Source organism: Eretmochelys imbricata, chromosome 2 (assembly GCF_965152235.1).
Source record: "Eretmochelys imbricata isolate rEreImb1 chromosome 2, rEreImb1.hap1, whole genome shotgun sequence".
NCBI classification, from domain to species: Eukaryota; Metazoa; Chordata; order Testudines; family Cheloniidae; genus Eretmochelys; species Eretmochelys imbricata.
Genome location: NC_135573.1, coordinates 219770264 through 219790711, shown reverse-complemented (window position 1 = coordinate 219790711; position 20448 = coordinate 219770264). Strand labels below are relative to the sequence as shown.

The 20448-nt window shown below is 40.6% G+C and overlaps 1 protein-coding gene across 1 annotated transcript in view; it reads right to left on the bottom strand.

Moving 5' to 3' along the window:
* Window positions 1–20448, bottom strand: part of COL28A1 (collagen type XXVIII alpha 1 chain) — a 113282-nt gene that overhangs the window by 41506 nt on the left and 51328 nt on the right. Inside the window, exons 14-22 of the mRNA XM_077809387.1 lie at window positions 20120–20188; window positions 18078–18146; window positions 17135–17203; window positions 15398–15466; window positions 13742–13813; window positions 11592–11660; window positions 11054–11125; window positions 10292–10360; window positions 7155–7223 (exon numbers count right to left, since the gene is read on the bottom strand). Of these exons, the coding sequence (XP_077665513.1) occupies window positions 7155–7223; window positions 10292–10360; window positions 11054–11125; window positions 11592–11660; window positions 13742–13813; window positions 15398–15466; window positions 17135–17203; window positions 18078–18146; window positions 20120–20188 (627 nt within the window). The remainder of the gene's footprint in view (window positions 1–7154; window positions 7224–10291; window positions 10361–11053; window positions 11126–11591; window positions 11661–13741; window positions 13814–15397; window positions 15467–17134; window positions 17204–18077; window positions 18147–20119; window positions 20189–20448) is intronic.

The window sequence follows — 20448 nt, the reverse complement described above, 5'->3', positions numbered from 1 at the left end:
TTTGTTAATGATTAAAGATGATGAAGAGGCAGGAGGAGGATGTGGATGTTGTTTTAAATGAAAACTTTGGTACAGCGAACTCCAAAAAGCAGTACTAAGGCACAAAAGCACTGCACAAGGCAAGAATGAAAGAAGTTTTGAAATGCTTAAACACTTAAGCAAGGAAACCTTGAGGGTGTGTGACTGGGGTCCCAGTGGGGGCCAGCAGAGATCACTCAATTAAGGTGAACTGCAAAGAATGGGGCAGACAAACCCCAAAGCTGGTGGATAATTCAATACTTAAATTTACCAAGCCAGCACTAACAGCTTCTGTTATACCTTACTGGTTATTCAGAAGTCCAAACAACACAATTCCCTTGAAGTGACCCAGCCTCAGGCCTCCATCCAGGTACCGAAGTCAAATATGATGCAGATTTTTGAAAATCTTATTTCATCATATAAAAGAAAAGGTTCTAACAATCCCAAAAGACTGGACACATTACCTTCCAGGCTAATGAATATTCCAGATCTTACCCAAATACATGCTACAGCCAATTCTTATTAACTAAACTAAATTAAAAAAAAAAGAGTAAGGTTAAAAGATCAATATACACACAGACATGAGTTCAATTCTTAAGGTTCAGATTCATAGCAGAGATAGTGAGCTTTATAGTTGCAAAGAGTTCTTTCAGATATAGTTCATTGGACTATAACCTGTGTCCAAGATCATTGCAGGATGTTCCAGCTTAGGACTGGGATCTCAGTCCTTATAGCTTAAGCTTCCCCTGTATGAAGCCTCAAGCAGATCTGAGATAACAGAATCAGTACCCAATGGTCTTTTATACAGTTTTCTAGCATCCACTTGACCACACAGTCCTGGGTAAACAATAGGCTTCTGACGTGTCCTTCTGTTTTCTAAACACCACCAGTAATTAGTTACACAAATTAACACAGGGCAATTTATCCACTAGGCAGTTTATTACAAACTTCAAAGGGATATATAGACAATGACATTACTTCACCCAAGATTCATCTAAATCAGAGTCAGCAACCTTTGGCATGCCACCCATCAGGGTAATCTGCTGGCCGGCCATGAGACATTTTTGTTTACATTGACCATCCGCAGTCAAGGCCTCCTGCAGCTCCCACTGGCTGTGCTTTGCTCTTCCCGGCCAATGGGAGCTGTTGGGGGCTGTGGCTGCGTACGGTCAACATAAACAAAATGTCTCACGGCCTGCAAGCGGATTACCCTGATGGGCCACGTGCTGAAAGTTGCGGACCCCTGATCTAAATGTTAATATTCCCTTTTGATCTCTGAATTACTAGCTATAGTGACAGACAGGTAGCATTTAAGATACACACAACTAGAATCAGTTCTAACAATATAGGTTTGCCAATATTGCCTATTTAGCATGAATGGCCCTAATTACTATTTGCATACCTTTTAAACATGACTTTAAAGGTTGGGTTTGGGTCATCCAGCCTGCAAGCTGTTTAACCCTTTCTGGCCCTGAGTTATATTTTTGTATAATTTGCATGGTTATATTTTAATTAGACAATGTCACAAGGTGATACTTAAAATTATATAATAACATATGGCAAAAAGGTGAAATCTTGCAAACTGGAAACATGTGATTATTGTCCCAGTGAGGAAACCGGGTAAATTGCTCTCAAGACCTGAGGCATACAGACCAATTGCTTTCACAGCATGTTTAGGTAAAACAATGGACAGAATGGTGACAGAGATTAGTAGCACATCTAGAAAGAAACAGGTTCATAGATGGAACATAAAGTGGGTTCCAAAGAGGTCGGAGTGCGATTGACCATATTGTTAGGGAAGGGACAGAAGTACAGGAAAGCATGATAAACCAAATAATTCATGATCAGAACCTTACTGGAGACAGGAAAAGCCTAAAATGGAGAGAGGGACTACTGCATAAGGTGGCCTCCATGCATGTTATGGGAAAAATGTTTCGGTGGGTAAGGGACTTCTTAAGCAACAGAACTATACAACTATAGTATAAATACAAAGTGATGCACATTGGAAAATATAATCCTAACTAATATATCCAAAAATGGGATCTAGCTTAGCTGTTACCACTCAAGAAAGAGATCTTGATGTCATCATGATAGTTCTCAGAAAATATCTGCTCAACATGCAGCAGCAGTCGAAAAAGCTAAAAATGTTAGAAACCATTAGGAAAGGGACAGATAATAAGACAAATGATATCATAATGCCACTACATAAATCCATGGAATGCACACACCTTGAATACTCCATACGGTTCTATTGGCCCCATCTCAAAAAAGATATATTAGAATTGGGAAAAGTACAGAGAAGGGCAACAAAAATGGTTAGGGGTGTGGAACAACTTCCATATGAAGAGAGATTAAAAAGACTGGGTCTGTTCAGCTTAGAAAAGAGACGACTGAAGGGGGATGTGATAGAGGTCTATCAAATTATGAATGGGGTGGAGAAAGCGAATAGGGAAGTGTTTGTTTACCCCTTCACATAACACACAAAGCTGGAGGTCACCCAATGAAATTAATAAAACAAACATAAGGAAGTATTTCTTCACAGAACACACAGTCAACCTGTGAAACTCACTGGCAGGGGATGGGGTGAAAGCCAAAAGTATAATTTAAAAAAGAATTAGATAAATTTATGGAGGCTAGATCCATCAATGGCTATTAGTCAAGCTGGTGAGGAACGCAACCCCATACTCCAACTATCCCTAAACCTCTGACTGTCAGAATCTGGGAACGAATGACAAGGAATGGATCACTCAGATCACTCTGAAGCATCTGGCACCAACCACTGTTGGAACACAGGATACTGGGCTAGATGGACCACTGGTCTGGCCCAGTGTGGCCATTCTTATGTTCTTAAGTCCAAATAGGGAAAGCTTATTCTAATATATATTGAGTTGCAAATGGAACTCCACAAGGGAGCATAATTAGCCTAACCTTTTTTAACATCATGATAAATGACTTCCCTAATGGGGTAAATAGAGATCACATTATTTGCTGATCACTCTGCCAAATGGACTTAAAGCGGAAACCTTGAAAGTGCTGCCAAAAGAATCAATGATGCACTTCAGAGAAGTGCAGAATGAGGAAATGGGGAGTTTCAAATTATCCATAGGCAAAACTAAGGAAATGATCTTCACATCAAGGAAAATCCAAAAAGATGACCAACAGATAAATATAGTGGAAAACTTACAAATTCTTAGGTGTGATATTTGATAACAAGCTCACTTGGATGGACCATACTGAAAATATTAAAGCTAAGTGCAAAGGTAGAATTCACTCTCCTTACAGTGTGTATGATAACACCCATTTTTTCATGTTCTGTGTGTATATAAATCTCCCCACTGTATTTTCTACTGCATGAATCCGATGAAGTGAGCTGTAGCTCACGAAAGCTTATGCTCAAATAAAATGGTTAGTCTCTAAGGTGCCACTAGTACTCCTTTTCTTCTTACTTAAAAGTATCTCTGGAACATGCTGGGGAGCAGATAAAAAATGGTGGAAATGCTGTACAAAGCACTAACAAGACCAATTACTGAGTATGGATGCTAGGCCTTTGGATCAGCAGCAAATACAGAGAAAACTGACCTATATCCAAACACAGGCATTGCAGAGCACATGTGGAGCCTTCACTACTAAGTCTCCAAATAGCAGCTAGTTAAATGCCTACCTTTCTAAGAATGAAACTCCTAGAGTTAGCCTCTTAGGCCAAAGTAGTAGGAAACAGCGAAGATGACAACATGAAGCCAATATATAATGATTGCTGAGAGTTAAGTGGAGGCTGAGTAGGACAAAAAATTCAAAATCTCTCATGTAAGTTGGGTACAGAAGTGGATAAAGGATTGTAATGAAAAGAAATGATTGAACGAGACCAAAATCTATAGCTGTGGGAAAATACTCAGTCATTGGTAAACCATTCCCCCTGAGATAGACATAGAATTATATAATGAAATAAATTAAAGGTGAAGACTGGTAAATATACAAGATTTAGCAAATCAATATATATGTGACAAATGGGGACACTATTGCCAGACATATACAGATGGCTCAAAAGAGGAGGGAACAAGACGAGTGGGAACAGCTTTCTGCATGCCCTCACTCAGACTCAAGAAAACCATAAAACTAACTTTGTACCATCTTCACAGCTGAGCTGACAGAGATTATGTTAGCACTAAATTGGGCTTTGGATGTGTGTGCTGCTGTGGCCATCCTGTCTGCCTCCTTATCGGGGCTGCAGGCAATTTACAGTGGTAAGTCTGACAGCGGAAATGATATTCTTGATGAAATATTACTGCTAACTACTGAACTGGGTGCAACTGGATATAACCATAGTAATAGCTTGGATGCTGGGGCATACAGGGATAGCAATCAATTAATTGATGAACCGGAACAGTGCTAATAAACACAAACAAGTTGACCTAGGAATCCCCTGAAGCAAACTGGAATTTAAACACCTAATCAAAAATGAGCTAAGGAGGAAATGGCACAAACTGTGGAGAAACAAAACAAAAGGCGGGTGGGGGGGGGACAGGAATTTCGAGAAGTATGCCCAACAGTTGAAAATGTAGATTATAATCCAAGATCCTGAGAGGAAGAGCAAAAGGGCTCTATTTAGAATTCTAACAGGGCATTGTGGATTAAATAGTAATTTATTTCTAATTAATATGCACAAAGATGAATTATTCGTAACATGTAATGTTCAGGAAATGGTAGATCATATCCTTTGGAATTGTAAAGACTCTACCAGTGAAGGCAGTGTTTGTATAAAAAACTAAGAGGCCTTACAGTAACACAATTTTCCTTGCAGCATCTATCAAGAATCTAAGGAAAACAGGGCCCATTTAAAAAAAAAAGCTCTTCTGCGATTCTTTAAGAATACCAGGAAAAGTGCAAGTCCATGGTAGTCATAGAATCAGGAAGTGTGTCTGCTATGCCACAAAGAGGGGGTGCGCAAGGGGAAGAAGACTGCAGGGAGAAGGTCTGCAGTCACTCCCTGGGGGGAAAGGGAGTTGGCCAGGGAAAAGGAGGCGATCCGGGGGAGAGTAAGGCCTGGGGTCCTGCCCTGGACTGGGGAGTCTGACAAAAAGCTGAGAAGGGTGAAGTAGCCACTGTGAGCAGAGGACTCTCCAGTGGTAAACCCAGAGATAGACAAGGAGATGGAGAGGTGGGGTAGGAAGGAACCAAGGGAAACAGCAACAAGATCTGAGACTGAGCAGACCTATATTGCTAGTCATAGGGGAAACCAGGCCCATCAATACTCCAGGTTACAGTCCAGGACCCTATCAGCCACTGACAAAATTGGCACAGGACCTAGAGATGGAACATCAGACCGTCTGAGGCAGCATCTGGACAGTTTGTTCAGTAGGACTTTGTTACCCCAGAGGGGGTGGACTATATAGTGTCCTGGCCAAAGGACCGAGTCATGAAGAGGGAGCATCCCGAGTCATGGAATGAGGGAGGGATTACAGTGCAAGCAACTGATGGCAAGGGGCTGAGATGAGAGCTAATTCCCAGACCTAGCCGTAAGGAGGGCACTTGTGGTGAATGGACTCCTTTGCACTCGCCCTCATAAATACAGATAAAAGCTTGAAAATTTGAACCAACTGCCCCCGTAAAGGCTCTGGGACAAAATATACCTCTGTATTCACACCCTACACACTATTGTTGTACTCTTTGTTCAAAAAGTATGCCTTGTAAGGTATCATTTGAAAACTCATAATTTGCTGGTCAGTATTGTTCAGGTAAAATGTGTGGCAACATTGTATGTGAAGTTGTAAAGTTTCCCTGTATGATTTTATCAACACATGTTTCAAATCCCACAGCCCTGCCCAAACAGAAATTGGCAAACAGGTCTGTCCTAAACAAAGGAATGTGTGCTTGCCTTAATTAGCATTTAAGCAGTAAATGGAGTCATCGAGTTGGAAGGGAAAACAAAGGAAGTTCAAACAGGTAGGAAAAAAACAAAGTGCAATATCCTTTCACATAGTCTTTGGGCATGTCTACACTTACAGCACTACCGCTGTACCCTGTAGCACTTAGTGAAGATGCTATCTATGCCAATGGGAGAGCTTAGGCATAGGTGCTCCATCTCCGTGAGAGGCGGTAGCTATGTCAATGAGAGAAGCCCTCCCATTGACATAACGGTGTCTACACTGGAAGTTCGGTCAGTATAACTGTGTCACTTGGGTGTGGATTTTCCAGTACAGGACATTTCTGGGGGAAGATCTGGTACTGGGGGGATGTTGGGGTCACCCTGCAGTATAACCCAGGCTGGTGAGAGCCAAGGTATAGCTGGCAGGCTGCAGTTACACACAGGCACTCAGTGTGTGGCTTGCATGCTGGAAGGCTGCTTGTGAGCAGCCTACATGGAAGCTACTATAGCATGGCATTGTAAGGCACTCAAGGTTGTAGAGCAGGAGTGACACAGCCCCCCACTTGTCTGGATTGTACCCCTGGTATGTCTCAGGTTCCAAAACCAGTAGGCAAATAAAGAGCCCAAAAGTTTTTTTAAAATTTTTTTAAATTTTCATAACTTTTTTGATTGCTTGGGGTTGCAACACTTGAACATAAGAATGGCCATACTGGGTCAGTCCCTCTAGCCCAGAATCCTGTCTTCTGACAGTATCCAATGCCAGGTGCCCCAGAAGGAATGAACAGAACAGGTAATCATCAAGTGATCCATCCCCTGTCGCCCATTCCCAGCTTCTGACAAACAGAGGCTAGGGACACCATCCCTGCCCATCCTGGCTAACAGTCACAACTATAACTGTTTGACATCTGTCACAAGCTCGAAGTGCAGACAGGTCTTAATGTGGGGTGGAGGGTGAAACTCACAGGAATGGAACAAAGACCAAGTGAGAGGACGAAAAATAGAGAAATTTGAGGAGCTAACTTTGACCAGAAGAGGGATCTGTTGTAGAGATTTTGCAGAGCTGGGTGTGTGAGAGAGTAATTTAATCTGTTTACATTTCTCAAACTGGTCAGAAGCTTATTAAATAACTACATTCAGTTTGGAATGATGGGGTTGAGGTATCAGCCAGTTTGGGTTTTTCAAAACCATTCAACCATATTTTTTTCTTTGAAATGGTTAATATTTCTCACATTTCTTTTCAACCAAACATGAAATAAAGAAACATGCTACATACCATTGGTCCCATTATTGAATCTCCAGGATTTCCATCACTTCCTGGTGGCCCAGTTGCTCCTGGCTCCCCCTACACAAAACAATTTATTATTTATCGTCTTCACTCTAGGTTTTGCAGAAAAGAACCAGCTTCACGTAGTCACTTATTTTTGACACCAAAATGACAGTGACTGAAGGTCTTACACAGTAAGCTACCAACATTTTAGGAAAATCTCTTTCTACCTCACTACTGATCTCCCTTGACATGTTATTTTGTGAAAAAAAATGTAACATGTCAAAAAGTGCTAGTTCTCCCTTTGAGAACTAATTCCAAACACTTCTTTTCATTAAAGAACAAGGGTTAAAATAATGCTAATCAATCAATGGGCCACATTCACCTGTGTTTTATGCCTGCTACTGCCAGTGTAAATCAGGGGACAGAACTTCTGCCAAAAAGCTGTTGTGTTGGTACAAAGTGGGCAAAACCTCTCTCCTGCCAGATGCCCTACAGGAGAGTCAGTATTGCCCCAAAAGTGGCAAGTGCTGGTCCTGGAAGGGGCTGTGGCAAATAAAGTCAGAAACTGCAATGATTCAGCTCCCCTCTGTTGCAGACTTCCCACATGGGGCTTCTGTGGAGCTCCAGAAAGAAACTTGAGTCTCAGTTGAATATTGCTGGGTATAGTTGGTGAATTTCTAACCTGTACTTACTGCTGACTTGATAGATAGTTGGTTTGCTCGGTGCTACCAAGCTTAGCTTTGAGCTTTTATTACATAATTAAGATAGCAGTATCTCCTTGTACCACTGAGGCTTAACCTAGACCAACAACTATATTTCCCCCCTCCCCCTTCTTGGGATCTCTCAAAGATCTTAATTTTCAGCAGAAAGTTTGCAATTTATCAACACCAACGGAATGCACCAGTAGGAGCTCAAGTAACATTCCTAAAAGATTGTTGTTTACATAAAGCAATCACTGAGCTGCAACCAACTTCAAAACTATGGGGACACAGCATACTCCATAGAGTGCAAGACAGCTATCTAATTGTTCATTTCAAAAGTACAGCTGAAGTTACTATAGCCAAGCCAGCAACAGGCAGAAGACAGTCTCTTTGCCAAGAGACAGTAAGAACTATATCCATACCTTTTTGGTTCCAAAATAACTGTCCAATGAACGCTTCCAAAGCTGTCCAGGTGTCTGATATACAGCAGTTGCCAACAATGGCCTAGGATGCTCCCAGAGTTGAATGGTATGCAAACTCATTGTGTTTCATCTGCTTCATCTGACTTCACTACTGTGGAATGATGGGAGGCTTCCAGGACAAAATTACTAATGATTGTGCTTGCCAAAGAAAATTCAGAGAAGCTGGACTTCCATTCATCCCAATATATCAGGGAGAAATAGTGGATGGCCTAACAAGAAACTTATCTAAGTGATAGAGGGACAATGAGAAAAAGATTTGTCCATTTCCTAGAAAGTTCTTCCTGAAAGAATAACTTGCTGTTCATAAGCAATTTGTTTTGTCAGATCACATCACTCAAAGGAGAGCCTGATCCAAGTAAAATCAGGAGAATGACTTCCGTAGGCTTAGCAGCCTGGCCATATTACTATGCAACTGAGATGAATGGGAGTTTTGTCTGAGAGGAAAAATTCAGTAAGAACCTCAGGATTTGACTCTGCCCATCAAAAAGCTTCACTGTTGCATAGTCTAGCCTGCCCTCCTAGCAAAATATCTCTCCTTTCCATGCTCGGAACAGTAACAGGAATTCTCCTCACTCACTGTAAATATAGCTGGCAGTGCCTGTTTGACGTGGGGGAGGGAGGAAAGGACTTTAGAAGGACATATATTCATTCCTATCACCTGCAGCAAGGCCAGAATCCTGGGATTTGTACTACACCCCATTGGCCCAGTCAAAGAGTGGCAAATTAACAAGAGACAATGCATCACAACCACAATGGAGACTGTATATGTTGTTCAAGGATGGAAGAAAATGGGATTTAAATGGCCCAAAATTATAATACCAGTCAATTTTTTGGTTCCAGTGTGATATTAAATGGCCTCAATATAAAATAATTATTCAGGGTTGGCCCCCTTCAGACCAGACACTAGAATTCACCCCACCTCTGAATCCTCTACCCTCCCCCGCACCATGAGGGGAGCCAGGGTACATGAAGAAGAGAGTCTGAGAGAGCTACTCTTCTTCTTCCAGGATAATAGGGTCCACCAACCATCTTCTGGGTGTGTCACTTATGTTTACCTTTGGGAGCTGCCCCTTTTAGCTTCTCACCTGAGCTGGCCACTGCCCCCAAACTGCAATGAAATTATGTGTAAACTTAACTTTTAGTTTCTGCCCTTATTCCCTAATAACCCACAACTCGGCCTCCAGGATGCTGCAAGGAAGGCACAAAAACTCAGACCACATGACACTTTGTTCTTGCCCCAAAGGAAAAATTCCTTCCCGATCTCAGACTGGCAATCGGACATACCTACAGCATCTTGGAAACACAGTTCACATGATACCTCCATTATCAGGCAGGGCAGCAATGAAAGAAAAATGGCTGCTGCATGCTCTGAGAGCTTAATGTACAGGAAGAGAGGAGTTAAGACAATCTACTCTCCTTTTTCCCTTGTCCCATAGCCTATCCAATGGTAGCAGAGAGAGGTGGAGAATCTCTTGCCCCCTCTTTGGCCAGGCGCATCTCAGTGTGAGTTTTGGGGTAGGAAGGGGAAAGTCTGTAAGGCCCCTGAGCAGCCAAGCCTATTCCTCCCTTCCACCCCTCCTCCCAGAATCTCAGAGGTTTTTTTCCCTGCTGGGCTAATCAAACATCCTCCTCCCCTGCTGAGAGGGTGGCATTCTATTACAAAAGGCTGAAAATAAATCTTTTAGCTTTTTCAGTATACATATGAAGTCTCAGCTTTTGCGGGCCATTCTGACAAAATTTACCTTCAATGAAATGACAAAACAGTTATTCTCCTCTATGAAATAAACCACAATACAACAAAAGACAGGCATACATCTGTATTAAACTAACTGGGCTAGGTCTGCCTTTATTTCTACCATTGCAACTTTAGTTCAATTAACTTGAATAGAGAGGTATAAGTGTTAGTGAGTGCAATATGTTCAATATCTTGGCTCCAGCTGACAAATCTCAGATAATTTACCTTTGGTCCAGGCGATCCATGAATGGATGGTCCAGGGTTACCAACTGCGCCTTTATTTCCGGGTTCACCCTACAACAAAACAATTTAAAATAAGTATAAAGTAAATACTTCCTGTGTATGTGCTAATTTATTTATTGTTCAACCCTTAGTATAAAATAGTCAAAATATTTCAGATCAAATGGGTAATATTTGGTGAAAAAACATAAATCAATCTATTTTTCCTCAAATTTGCAAACGCTAACAAACCTCTTGAGGATCATAGACTGAACTTCAAGTCTGAAATGAGCACCGATTGAACAACTTATGTGAAAAAAAAATTAATACTAACTCTTTTGGTGGTGGTTGTTTCTTTTCTCGGCTAACAGAGCTATTTTACTGTATGTGTGTGTGATCTGGATGGCTTCAGTGTGAAGGGCATATATATAGATATTATTTCTCTCTATATATAATACATTAAACTACATCAAAAGAATGTTCAAGTTGCAAAATTAAGCACCCCAAGCTTAGGAAATGCCTGAATTAACAGTGCCTTTGCAACATTAATTTGGCCCCTTAATGACAGTGTTGAATAACATAATCACTTACTATTTCTCCACAGAACCCCTGCCTCATTCAGTGCACAGGATGAAAATATACTTTTCTGTTTTGCCAGCTTAACATAAAAAACTCAAAGCTTCAGAGTCATTAATAAATTCATATCTTAAAAATTCCAGAGGTGTTTGTATAGTGTAGAAAAAGGAGCATAGGAAGGAACAAACCTACTTTTGGTCCTGGAGACCCTTGTAATCCTGTAGCACCAGCATCCCCTTGGGATCCTTTTTCTCCTTGGTCACCCTGACCCAAATATAATTATTTAGTTCATAAATCACTACAAAGATTTTACACTTGATAGTTAAAAAAAAATCCTGGGTGCCTAAAGTTAGGGAGAAAGATTCAAAAGTATTTAGAGATCTAACTCTCATGAGTGCCTTTTAAATATATCCTTCTAGGTTCCTAAAGCCATCTTTAGGCACTAAAAAGTAGCCTGATTTCCACCCCCGACCCCAAGGAGCTGAGCACATTTATGTCCCACTGACTTCAATGATCATTTTGAACTTTAATTTTAGTACTTGTATTTCATTCTGCCACATACTCATGCTGAGCACTCTCAAGTTCTATTGAGAGCAAACATGTAAACTGGTGAAGCTATTACTTAAGGAAGACCATAACAAATTAAAATTATACCAGTCATTGAACTGTGTTTAAACACAAACATTTACCCTTGTTATGTGTCTCAAAGATGGATATTAATAATTCATACCTTTTGGCCAACATCTCCTTTCCCAGGTGGTCCCTCCAGACCTCTTAAGCCAGGCACTCCTTGTTCCCCCTAATGAAAATTATATCAGTTTATTAATTCTCACATTGATGTGTATGCTACAGAATCAAAATCCTAATTATTAACATTCTGAGAACTGGTTTGGATCACTATGCTTTTCCTGGGTTGGGCAAGGTCAAGCTCCCAACATACCAAAAAAAGTTTTTTCTCTCAATCATATCCAGTGTAGCTGAAACAGTTCAGCTTGACAGCCTCAAAAAATAACCCAACCTTCAGATTTTTCAGCTTGGTTTAAAGACCAAACAGTTTGGAGTTAGTATCCAGACTTTTAGGTCCCAAAAGCTGCAAAAGAGTCTCTGCAGGCAGTCCCTTATTCCTATGCAGAATGCCATTGAAATCAGCAGAGCTCTATGCAGGCATAGATGACTGCCCACACAGAATCAGTTGCAGGATCAGGGCCTGATTTGCTTTTGAGATTCATCCATTTACAATTGGATAAATATTGCAAAAGAGAATCTGAAAATGATCTAATAAAAGCTACAAACTCATTTTTATGCTACATGTGACCAATTCTGGTCAGAACTTTACCAAAAAGGAAATTTCAACCAGAAAGATACTCTCTGCACATATAGTCATAAGGGAAGTACCAGAAGTGCTTGCATAGCTGTCTCAAAAACTCTTTGTGGGATAGATTGTGAGCTATGCAATTTGGAAGCAGAAACAATGCCATTTAGCAAATACTTGAAGCAATAGGTGTGGCAAATAGGTAATAAACAATCTATAGACTGAAAGGCATTCAGGAAAATCCTTCATCCAATTGTTTTGAATAAGAACAAATTAGTAAATAAACATGACTGTAAGTAATTCACAAACAGAAAAAAGTGTTAAATAGCTTAAATTGGTGCATATAGTCTGCCAGCTCTTGAAAAATCTGCCTCTGATTAGAACTTTTGATTTTAAGTACAATTATAGGGCATGACTTTAAGTTGGGCCTCAACCTGGACTCCATTTGTATGAGCCAGTCTTGTGTCTGCAAATAATTGTAATTCTTTGTGTCCACAATACACTGCAGGTGCAAACGCTAGTTAGACTAGTCACCTACTTGCACTTATAATGAATGTGATAGATGCCCAATTGCTAATATTTGTGCTTGCAAAGAATGTGGAAACTATAAAGAAGGTATAATTGTTTGTGAATGCATTTTTTTCTGAAGACACAAAGGCCACCACTAAAATAAGCCCCCTAGCAACTTTTGCTTTCTACAATTTTTACTAAACTCAATGACCTTCATTTTGGGGGGAGAGTGGATTTTCACTGACTTCAATTTTTTATGAATGTGAAATAATTTAACTTTAAGTTGCAAAACCTCATCCCTGCTTTCCATTCACCTAGAAAGATTCAATACCTCAGCCTTTAGCCTGGCACTAGAAAGAAGTTGTAATGAAGTGAAAAGTGGACTTGTACTCTTTGTTTTGTTTGGTTTACTGACACAGACTGACAGACTGAACTAGATCTTGCAAAGCAAGCTAGATACTGAAGGCCACACTAATCCTCCACTGGCAGAAAATCTGAGTGGAAGAGGGGTTAATGACACAAGATGTCTGCTACATCACTCTGATGGAGTGTGTGTATTGAGTGGGGGTGAGAACAGAAATCCAGAGCTGACCAACACAATCCACAAAATGGACAGGACCAGGTCTAGGGTTGCCACCTCTAAGGTACAAAAAAAGTGGGAAATCTGAGATGATTCTGAACCCATAAGACTGGACAGCTGGAATTGTGTACTGACAGAGCTCCTGGGACAGCTACCACAAAAAAGGAGATGATCCTGGGAAAACCTGGACAGGTGGCCATCCTTGCGAGGTCAGCTAGAACAGTTGCAGTTTCAATGCCCAGTGCCTCTTCGCCAGTGGGGCTGTATGGAAACCTATCCAGATTTAAAACTGTCTTACCTCAGCAGACCCCTTAGGAAAGGGCAGGTACTGGTGCCAACCTTCCCCCAGGAGGAACATCTCTCCATTGTGTAGCTGCCCTCCTGGGAGCAGAGGGATTCAATTTGCAATGAGGTCTGAATTTGATCATTCTATATAGCCTAAAGCTTTCACATCCAGCAAACAGAAATACTGGTTTACCTTTTTCCCATTGTTTCCAGTTAGTCCTCTCATTCCTGATTCTCCTGGGATTCCTGGTGTTCCTGGATCTCCCTTAAAAGGTGATAAATATTTATTTCCCAAAAGCTTAGTAAGCTCATACACTTTATACACTGAGGGAGTTACATTCTGGCACAATACTGGTTAATGGGCAATATTTATGTCCAAAAATAGTCTCTTCCTACTTAATACTATACTTAATAGGATTTGCTGATTATACCAATCAAGAAACCCAACTCATGCATTTTACATTTCTTTTTTAAAAATGCCACACCTCTGTCAAATTTAAGTATCTCTAGATTTAACAAACTAGTATTCACATGGCATGGCTAGCATGTAACATAAGGGCATGCTTCTGTGGTTATTTATAGGTATACTGCATAGCTAATGGCTCAGAGATCTCTTCAATCAGTTCCTTAAGTATTCTAGGATGTATTTTAGAGAGACAAGGTGAGGTAATATCTTTTATTGGTCCAACTTCTATGGTAAGAGAGACACGCTTTTGAGCTTACACAGAACTCTTCTTCAGGGATCAGGCGGTGCGGGGAGAGGGTTCATGCCACATTCTCCCCAGGCCTTTGGGTGCAGTAGGAGGAGGATAATGCCCCCTGCTCTCCCACGACTCAGCACAGCAGGAAGGGGGCACACCTGTGCACTTCTGTTCTGCTGCAAATGTAACCCACACACCTTCTGAGTGTGGTGTTCTGTCCCATCTAGTGGCACTGAGACCACTTAGACAGAGAGAGATAAAATGAGTCTGCTCTGCAGCCTTAGCTAACAGGCTGTTGGCTTTTAGCTCATGTGATAGAGGCTCATGCACATAGCTCCAGAGATCCCAAGTTCGATCCTGCCCGCTGACAACCAGGGTCTGTCGGTGTTACACAAACACCCTGCAGAAAGCGGACATCTTGTCTTCATCTTCCCTGAATGTAATTGCAGCCTTGCCTGCCCGACCACCACCAATGGTCTAACTCCCAGAAACCACTTCCTCTCCCACACAAACTGCATTCCTTGTCCCACAGCTATGACTCTATCTCAGTAAACCCTGGGGCAGTTAGTGCTGGCCTAGACACTTTCTTCGCTAGCCCTAAAGAGACTAGGATATAAAAACTGAGGATTGGACTTTAGGAGGAGAGCCAGACATGGGAGCACTCATGCAATTAGTTGGGTGAATAATACAAAAGTTACACAGGGTTTTGCTTCTTTGTTTACGTATATGACTAATTTGCAAACCTCCTTGAAGTGGGATTTGAGAAGGGACATAAAGGAGGAGAGAGAGTGAAGGCATGGCAAGTCAGCCAAGGGATGGGTGTGTATCAGAAGTGATATAAAAGTAGCGTAGGCAGCACCTTCTATGAGAGCTCTGTTTGCTCCTCCCAGCTCATCACTCTTCCATATTATTCAGTCTTCATTAGCATGATCATTGCTCTCCCGTTTGCTAGCATCATGCCATCACTTAAACATGACTTATTTAGAAGGGTGAATAATGGCTGAAAGTATGAATTTTAAACCGTTGAAACTCACTTCTCTGTGGAGACTTTGTCACTGAAGTCCATGGACATAACCAACTTCTCACTACAAGTTATCAGATATTTTTGCAGAAAACTGGGCACAATTTTTTTTAAAAAATAGGCTCACTTTTGGTCCGGGTACTCCAACTCCTGGTGGTCCTGGATCCCCCTTTTGTCCCAATTCACCTTCTTTTCCCTAGTAATGAAAAATTATTTGTGTTTAGCATGAGTACAGATCTTAACTTTATTTATTTGTATAGCAGCACAGATTATTGAAGGTTTAGAACAGAGATTCTCAGGTAGAGCTGGTTGAAAACTGCTGACAAAACAGTCTTCCATCAGAAAATGCAATTGTGTCAGCTGAACTGTTTTGCAGGAACATGTCTATTTCGATGAAGTTTTCAACAGAAAAAAGTCAGTGACTCATTTTGACTTTCTAGTTTTATTTTGATGGTGAAACATTTTGTTTTGACTTTATTCTTTTGATTCATTTTGACTTTTATATTAATATATAAATATTTACATTGAAATGAAATATTTTGACATAATGAAACAAAAATGTCTTCATAGTTCCAGATCAAATGGGGTGGGCGGGAAGGGGGCAGGAAATTTTTCCACTGGAAATTTTGATATTTTGACTTTTCATTCTGATTTAGAACAAAAACTAATTTTGAAATGGCAGAATTATCCCGAGGATCAGAAATTCCATTTTCTGACCAGCACTAGCCCTGATTTTTTCATCGTATTAATAGAGACCATATCTCTTGATCATCTGTTCTCCCGTGCCCAACCACACAGCATCCCTATGGCAACTATAGCAATTGCTTACATGCAAAAATAATGTCCAGAAAGTATTTAACAGGCTGCTTTCAATAAAATAAGCATTCTGTCCTCTTGCGGAAGAAGTTAATCACAATGTCTACTTTTGCTTTTTATTTCATCTGTTCCTGCCATTTCTCTTGCTCCCCTGCCCATCCTGCCTAGCTGCTTTGCCCCTGAACATTCCTCTCCTGAAGTACCAGTCCTGCTAGTGGCTCTGGTTATGACGGTGGCTCCTGTTTCACCTATTTTTCTTCCACTTATGTAGCAATGTCACCTTGTAAATGTAGCTAGGCTGACTTTTTTTTCTCCCTTCGTGTTTTCATCTAATGCTACAGACCTCTGAACTCTTTTCCCATGTTGAGGATGGAGGGCTGGAGAATCAGATGGAAAGAAGAATAAAAGCCAGCATCATGTGGCCAGCAAATTCTCTGCAAATCACCAGAGTTCACAGTGGGAGAGCCATTAGTTTAGAATTTCTCAGTAGAGTATGACATTTACATACAGTGGCTATATACCACAAAACCAACACACAATATATCAAAATGAAAGAAATATGACTTGAATCCATGGTTGATGAAGAAAATCTGTATTTGTTTAAACAGTAAAGAACTGCTAGCCTGAAACAATGTGATGGTGAGGTCCAGTAATGGAGGCCGTTAAAATGGAGTGGCTTTCTTCTTCAGAATCTTTCAAATATATCAGTCAGAAATCTCTACATTTCTACTTCATATACTATTAAACACTGGTAGCCAGTGTTGCCTTTTATGAGGTGTGTTCTTCCGCAGTAGAAAACTGTTTGAGTACTTGAGAGCAAGCTCCAAACATTCAGTTCTTATTCCACCCACAGAGCACACTATCATGGGAGTTTTCCTACAAAGACCAAATATGGATTGTGGTCTAAAAATGCACAGCTCTGATTTCTTTCCAATGTTTCCACAATGGAATATTAAAAGCATTAGGATGTCTGACTTTGGTCAGATATATTCCTTGTCCCTCAAGGTGGCCAATAATTTTTTTTAATTGCAATTCTCTTGAAAGTTACCTTTGGACCCTGCACACCCATGCCTCGAGACCCTTTTGGCCCAGGTATACCTTTAGGACCTTGGATACCCTTAAAAAAAAAAGAAGGAAGAAGTTAATGAAAACTACACTTCCATGGGTTCATTTTCCAGGTTAATAAAATGAATTTATTATCTTCCGAAGGAAAGAAACCTAACTGGCTGGCTGTTCTAAGGCCAAATCAGGAGTTCCTTACTCAATTTTCCCTCAGCCCCACACAGGTGGATTTCACTGAATTACCCCAAATTCAGGGATTGCCTTGGGTAGTGGTGGGGAAAGCCAGGGTGAGGATTTTTGTCTCCTCAGACTAACCCTGTGCAGTGGGAAGTTATGCTCTGGCCTCTGAGAGGATAGGGATACACTTTCAAAAGGGACTCATCACTTTAGATGCATCAATTTTTCAGTGTCCATTGTGAGGCCTCTTAAATAATCAGCATTTCAGAGGTGCTGAGCACGCACCCTATACAAATCTTCCCTACTGCATCATCCCATGTGGAGATTTTAGGAAGTCTGCTGTGCAAATTATTGCATGGATTGGTCCAGATAATTCACTTTTCTATTGGCTTGATCTCAAGACAATTGAAATCAAAGTCTTTCCATTGATGTCAGTGAGCTTTGGATTGGGCCCTGTCTGGTATTTTTAAGGTACAAATCACAGTGGTGTTTTTTGAATCTCTAGGCATTAAAAATTAGAGATTAGACCAAGTATGAAATCTAGATCTGGATCTAAATTTTGCTACATCTCCAAAATTTAGGACTAGGCCTGACCCTTTTCCTATTGAAATCAGTGACACAGCCATTTACTTAAACAAAGCTAATAGGGTTTTAGTTTGTGCTCCTGTCATCTAATAATAATGGAGTATATTATGCCAAAACTAGACATTCAACTGAATGTATTTCTTAACTAAACTTAATGTCAGATTTACCTGGATTCCTTGACTGCCGATTCCAGGTTGTCCAATAGGTCCTTGTGGTCCTTCAGGGCCCTGTTCCCCCTGCATGGAGAAACCTTGCAACATGTAAATCACAGTGATTTATAACACCATCATTTTTAGGTCTGAAATGGTTTCCTCACATTCTACCATGTAGATTAACTTGCTAAACATCCAAAAGAAAAACCCATGAAGAGAGGTCATGGGATACAGAATATTTGGGCTAGCTTTGCCATTATTTTTCCAAAGAGCTGTTCTGGTTATGTCTAATTCAGTGTTAATAACAATATATATAGTAACACCAATCTTTGGAACATGAAGTCACTAAGAAAATGTGTCTGAATAATTCACAGACTTCAGCTTTAAGGAAAATAAAGCAAATGAAAATATAACTCTTCCACCAACTCAAATAACAAAGTTTAGTTAACAAAATTCTGTTCTAATAAAGAATAAGAATAATTCACATAGCAATGCATACAGTGAGAAGTTTTCTGAAACTTGCATTCACCCAACCCACAAAGGAATTAGAATTAGAAAGCAGCAGACTGAAGTATACATCCTAGACAGAAGACCTCTGCAGTATGTCACAGACAACTAAAGTCTGTGATGGTGGTTTGAGCAGCCAAGCTAGTAATTGTCTTTCAACTATATTTTAAAATACCTGAAACTATTTTTGCAGTTCCTATTATATGCATTTGTTACTATTGAACCAAGTTTCCAATATAACACTCTGCCCTGAATGCCAGTAACTTGCAGACAAGAAAAACTTCACTGATATGTGCACCTTACAATACTTTCAGTGCTATGCATGGGAAATGTCAGACATAGGAACAGATTATCCCTGGCATTTGAGTGGACATGAGGTGGGAGGAAAGATGCAAGAAACTTTCCCCTGCACAAAGGCCAGGGACAATTGTAGTTCTTATGCTTGGGAAACACATTGCCTTGAAGAGGCAGGGAGGAGGTGGGATATCCTAAAAGATAATGTGGACTGCTGCGAACTCCCCCTAAGCAGTGGGGTGCTTGGGGAGAAATTATGGCTCCCAGAGACACAATCTTTCTCTCATCTCCCACTGAGGTAGGGTGGTTCCACATTGTCTTCTAATCAGAATTTCTGATAAATTCTACAATCTAGCATGTAAAAACAGTTAATTCTGAGTGTTGGGAAAGTATGTTATGTAGAGCATGACAAACTATGGCATGTGGTGGTAATGTAGCCACAATGTGATTTCAGTGTGTCTCACTGAGATCTCTCAGAAATTAAGAGAATTTATTGTCTGGCTTTTGGCTGAATTTATTTTGCTAGCAGATAGAGATGAATTCAGTGTTTGCAGGCTAATTAATACCATACACCAGATTCTGAGGCCATTTTCCAAATAGAGAACTTAAAGATAGGCTCTTCAATACACATTTGGATGCCTAAAAAGTGGCCTCGTTTTTGAAAGGGTGAGACCCATTGATTGCTGGTAGATGACCTCATTTTCAACACACATTTTGGAAAATCATGAATATGGTCCATTTGCATCACAATGGGACAGTAAAGCATCTTACCCAGTTTCCTGGAGATTCCCAAGTGACACAGGGCTGGCAATGCAGACTTTGCATTCTAAGTCCTTGCACAGAGGTTGGGGGCATGGTCAAAGCAAGGGACTCTGCTCCAGCGATCCCTGGCTGACAGAAATGCCCCTTGCATGCTATGATGGAAAGGTGCCCTGAATAGCACCAGAAGCTGCCCCGCCCCAGGATTTGGGAGCTTAAATGTGGGGTAAAGTCACCTTTGTCAACTTCTTCCCCCTCACTCCCAACTGCACAGAGCACAGCCTGGTTGCAGCTGAGGACTGAGCCCAATGTGTCATCAATCAATAGTCTTAACCAGGGGCATGGTCATAGTATTAGAATAGCATATAATAGTTCAGTCCATATCCAACTCTAAGATATTTACATACTATTTCTAGATCACATAAAGGATTAAATAATCATTACTTTAACTATAAATCATACAAATATGATTTAAAAAAAAATCTTATTTACTGCACCTTATCACCTTTGACTGATTCTCCTGCTATTCCAATTGGACCTGCTGGGCCTTCTATGCCTTTTTCACCCTGGAAATATATAGTATTGGTATAAGTTAACTGGCTTTAGGACTTCATACATTTAAATTTCTAACACAAATCAACAGAAAATCACAATAGACAATGTCTGCACGGAAACAGTTTCTTCAAACAAGACACACTATCAAAAGAGTCATTTGTCGCAATGGAAAGTAGCTTAGCTACAGTTCAGAAACCACCATGTTTGCATTTACTCTGATAGAACTATTGTAACTTGAAAGGGCTTTAAAATAACTCTTAGGTTTAGATAG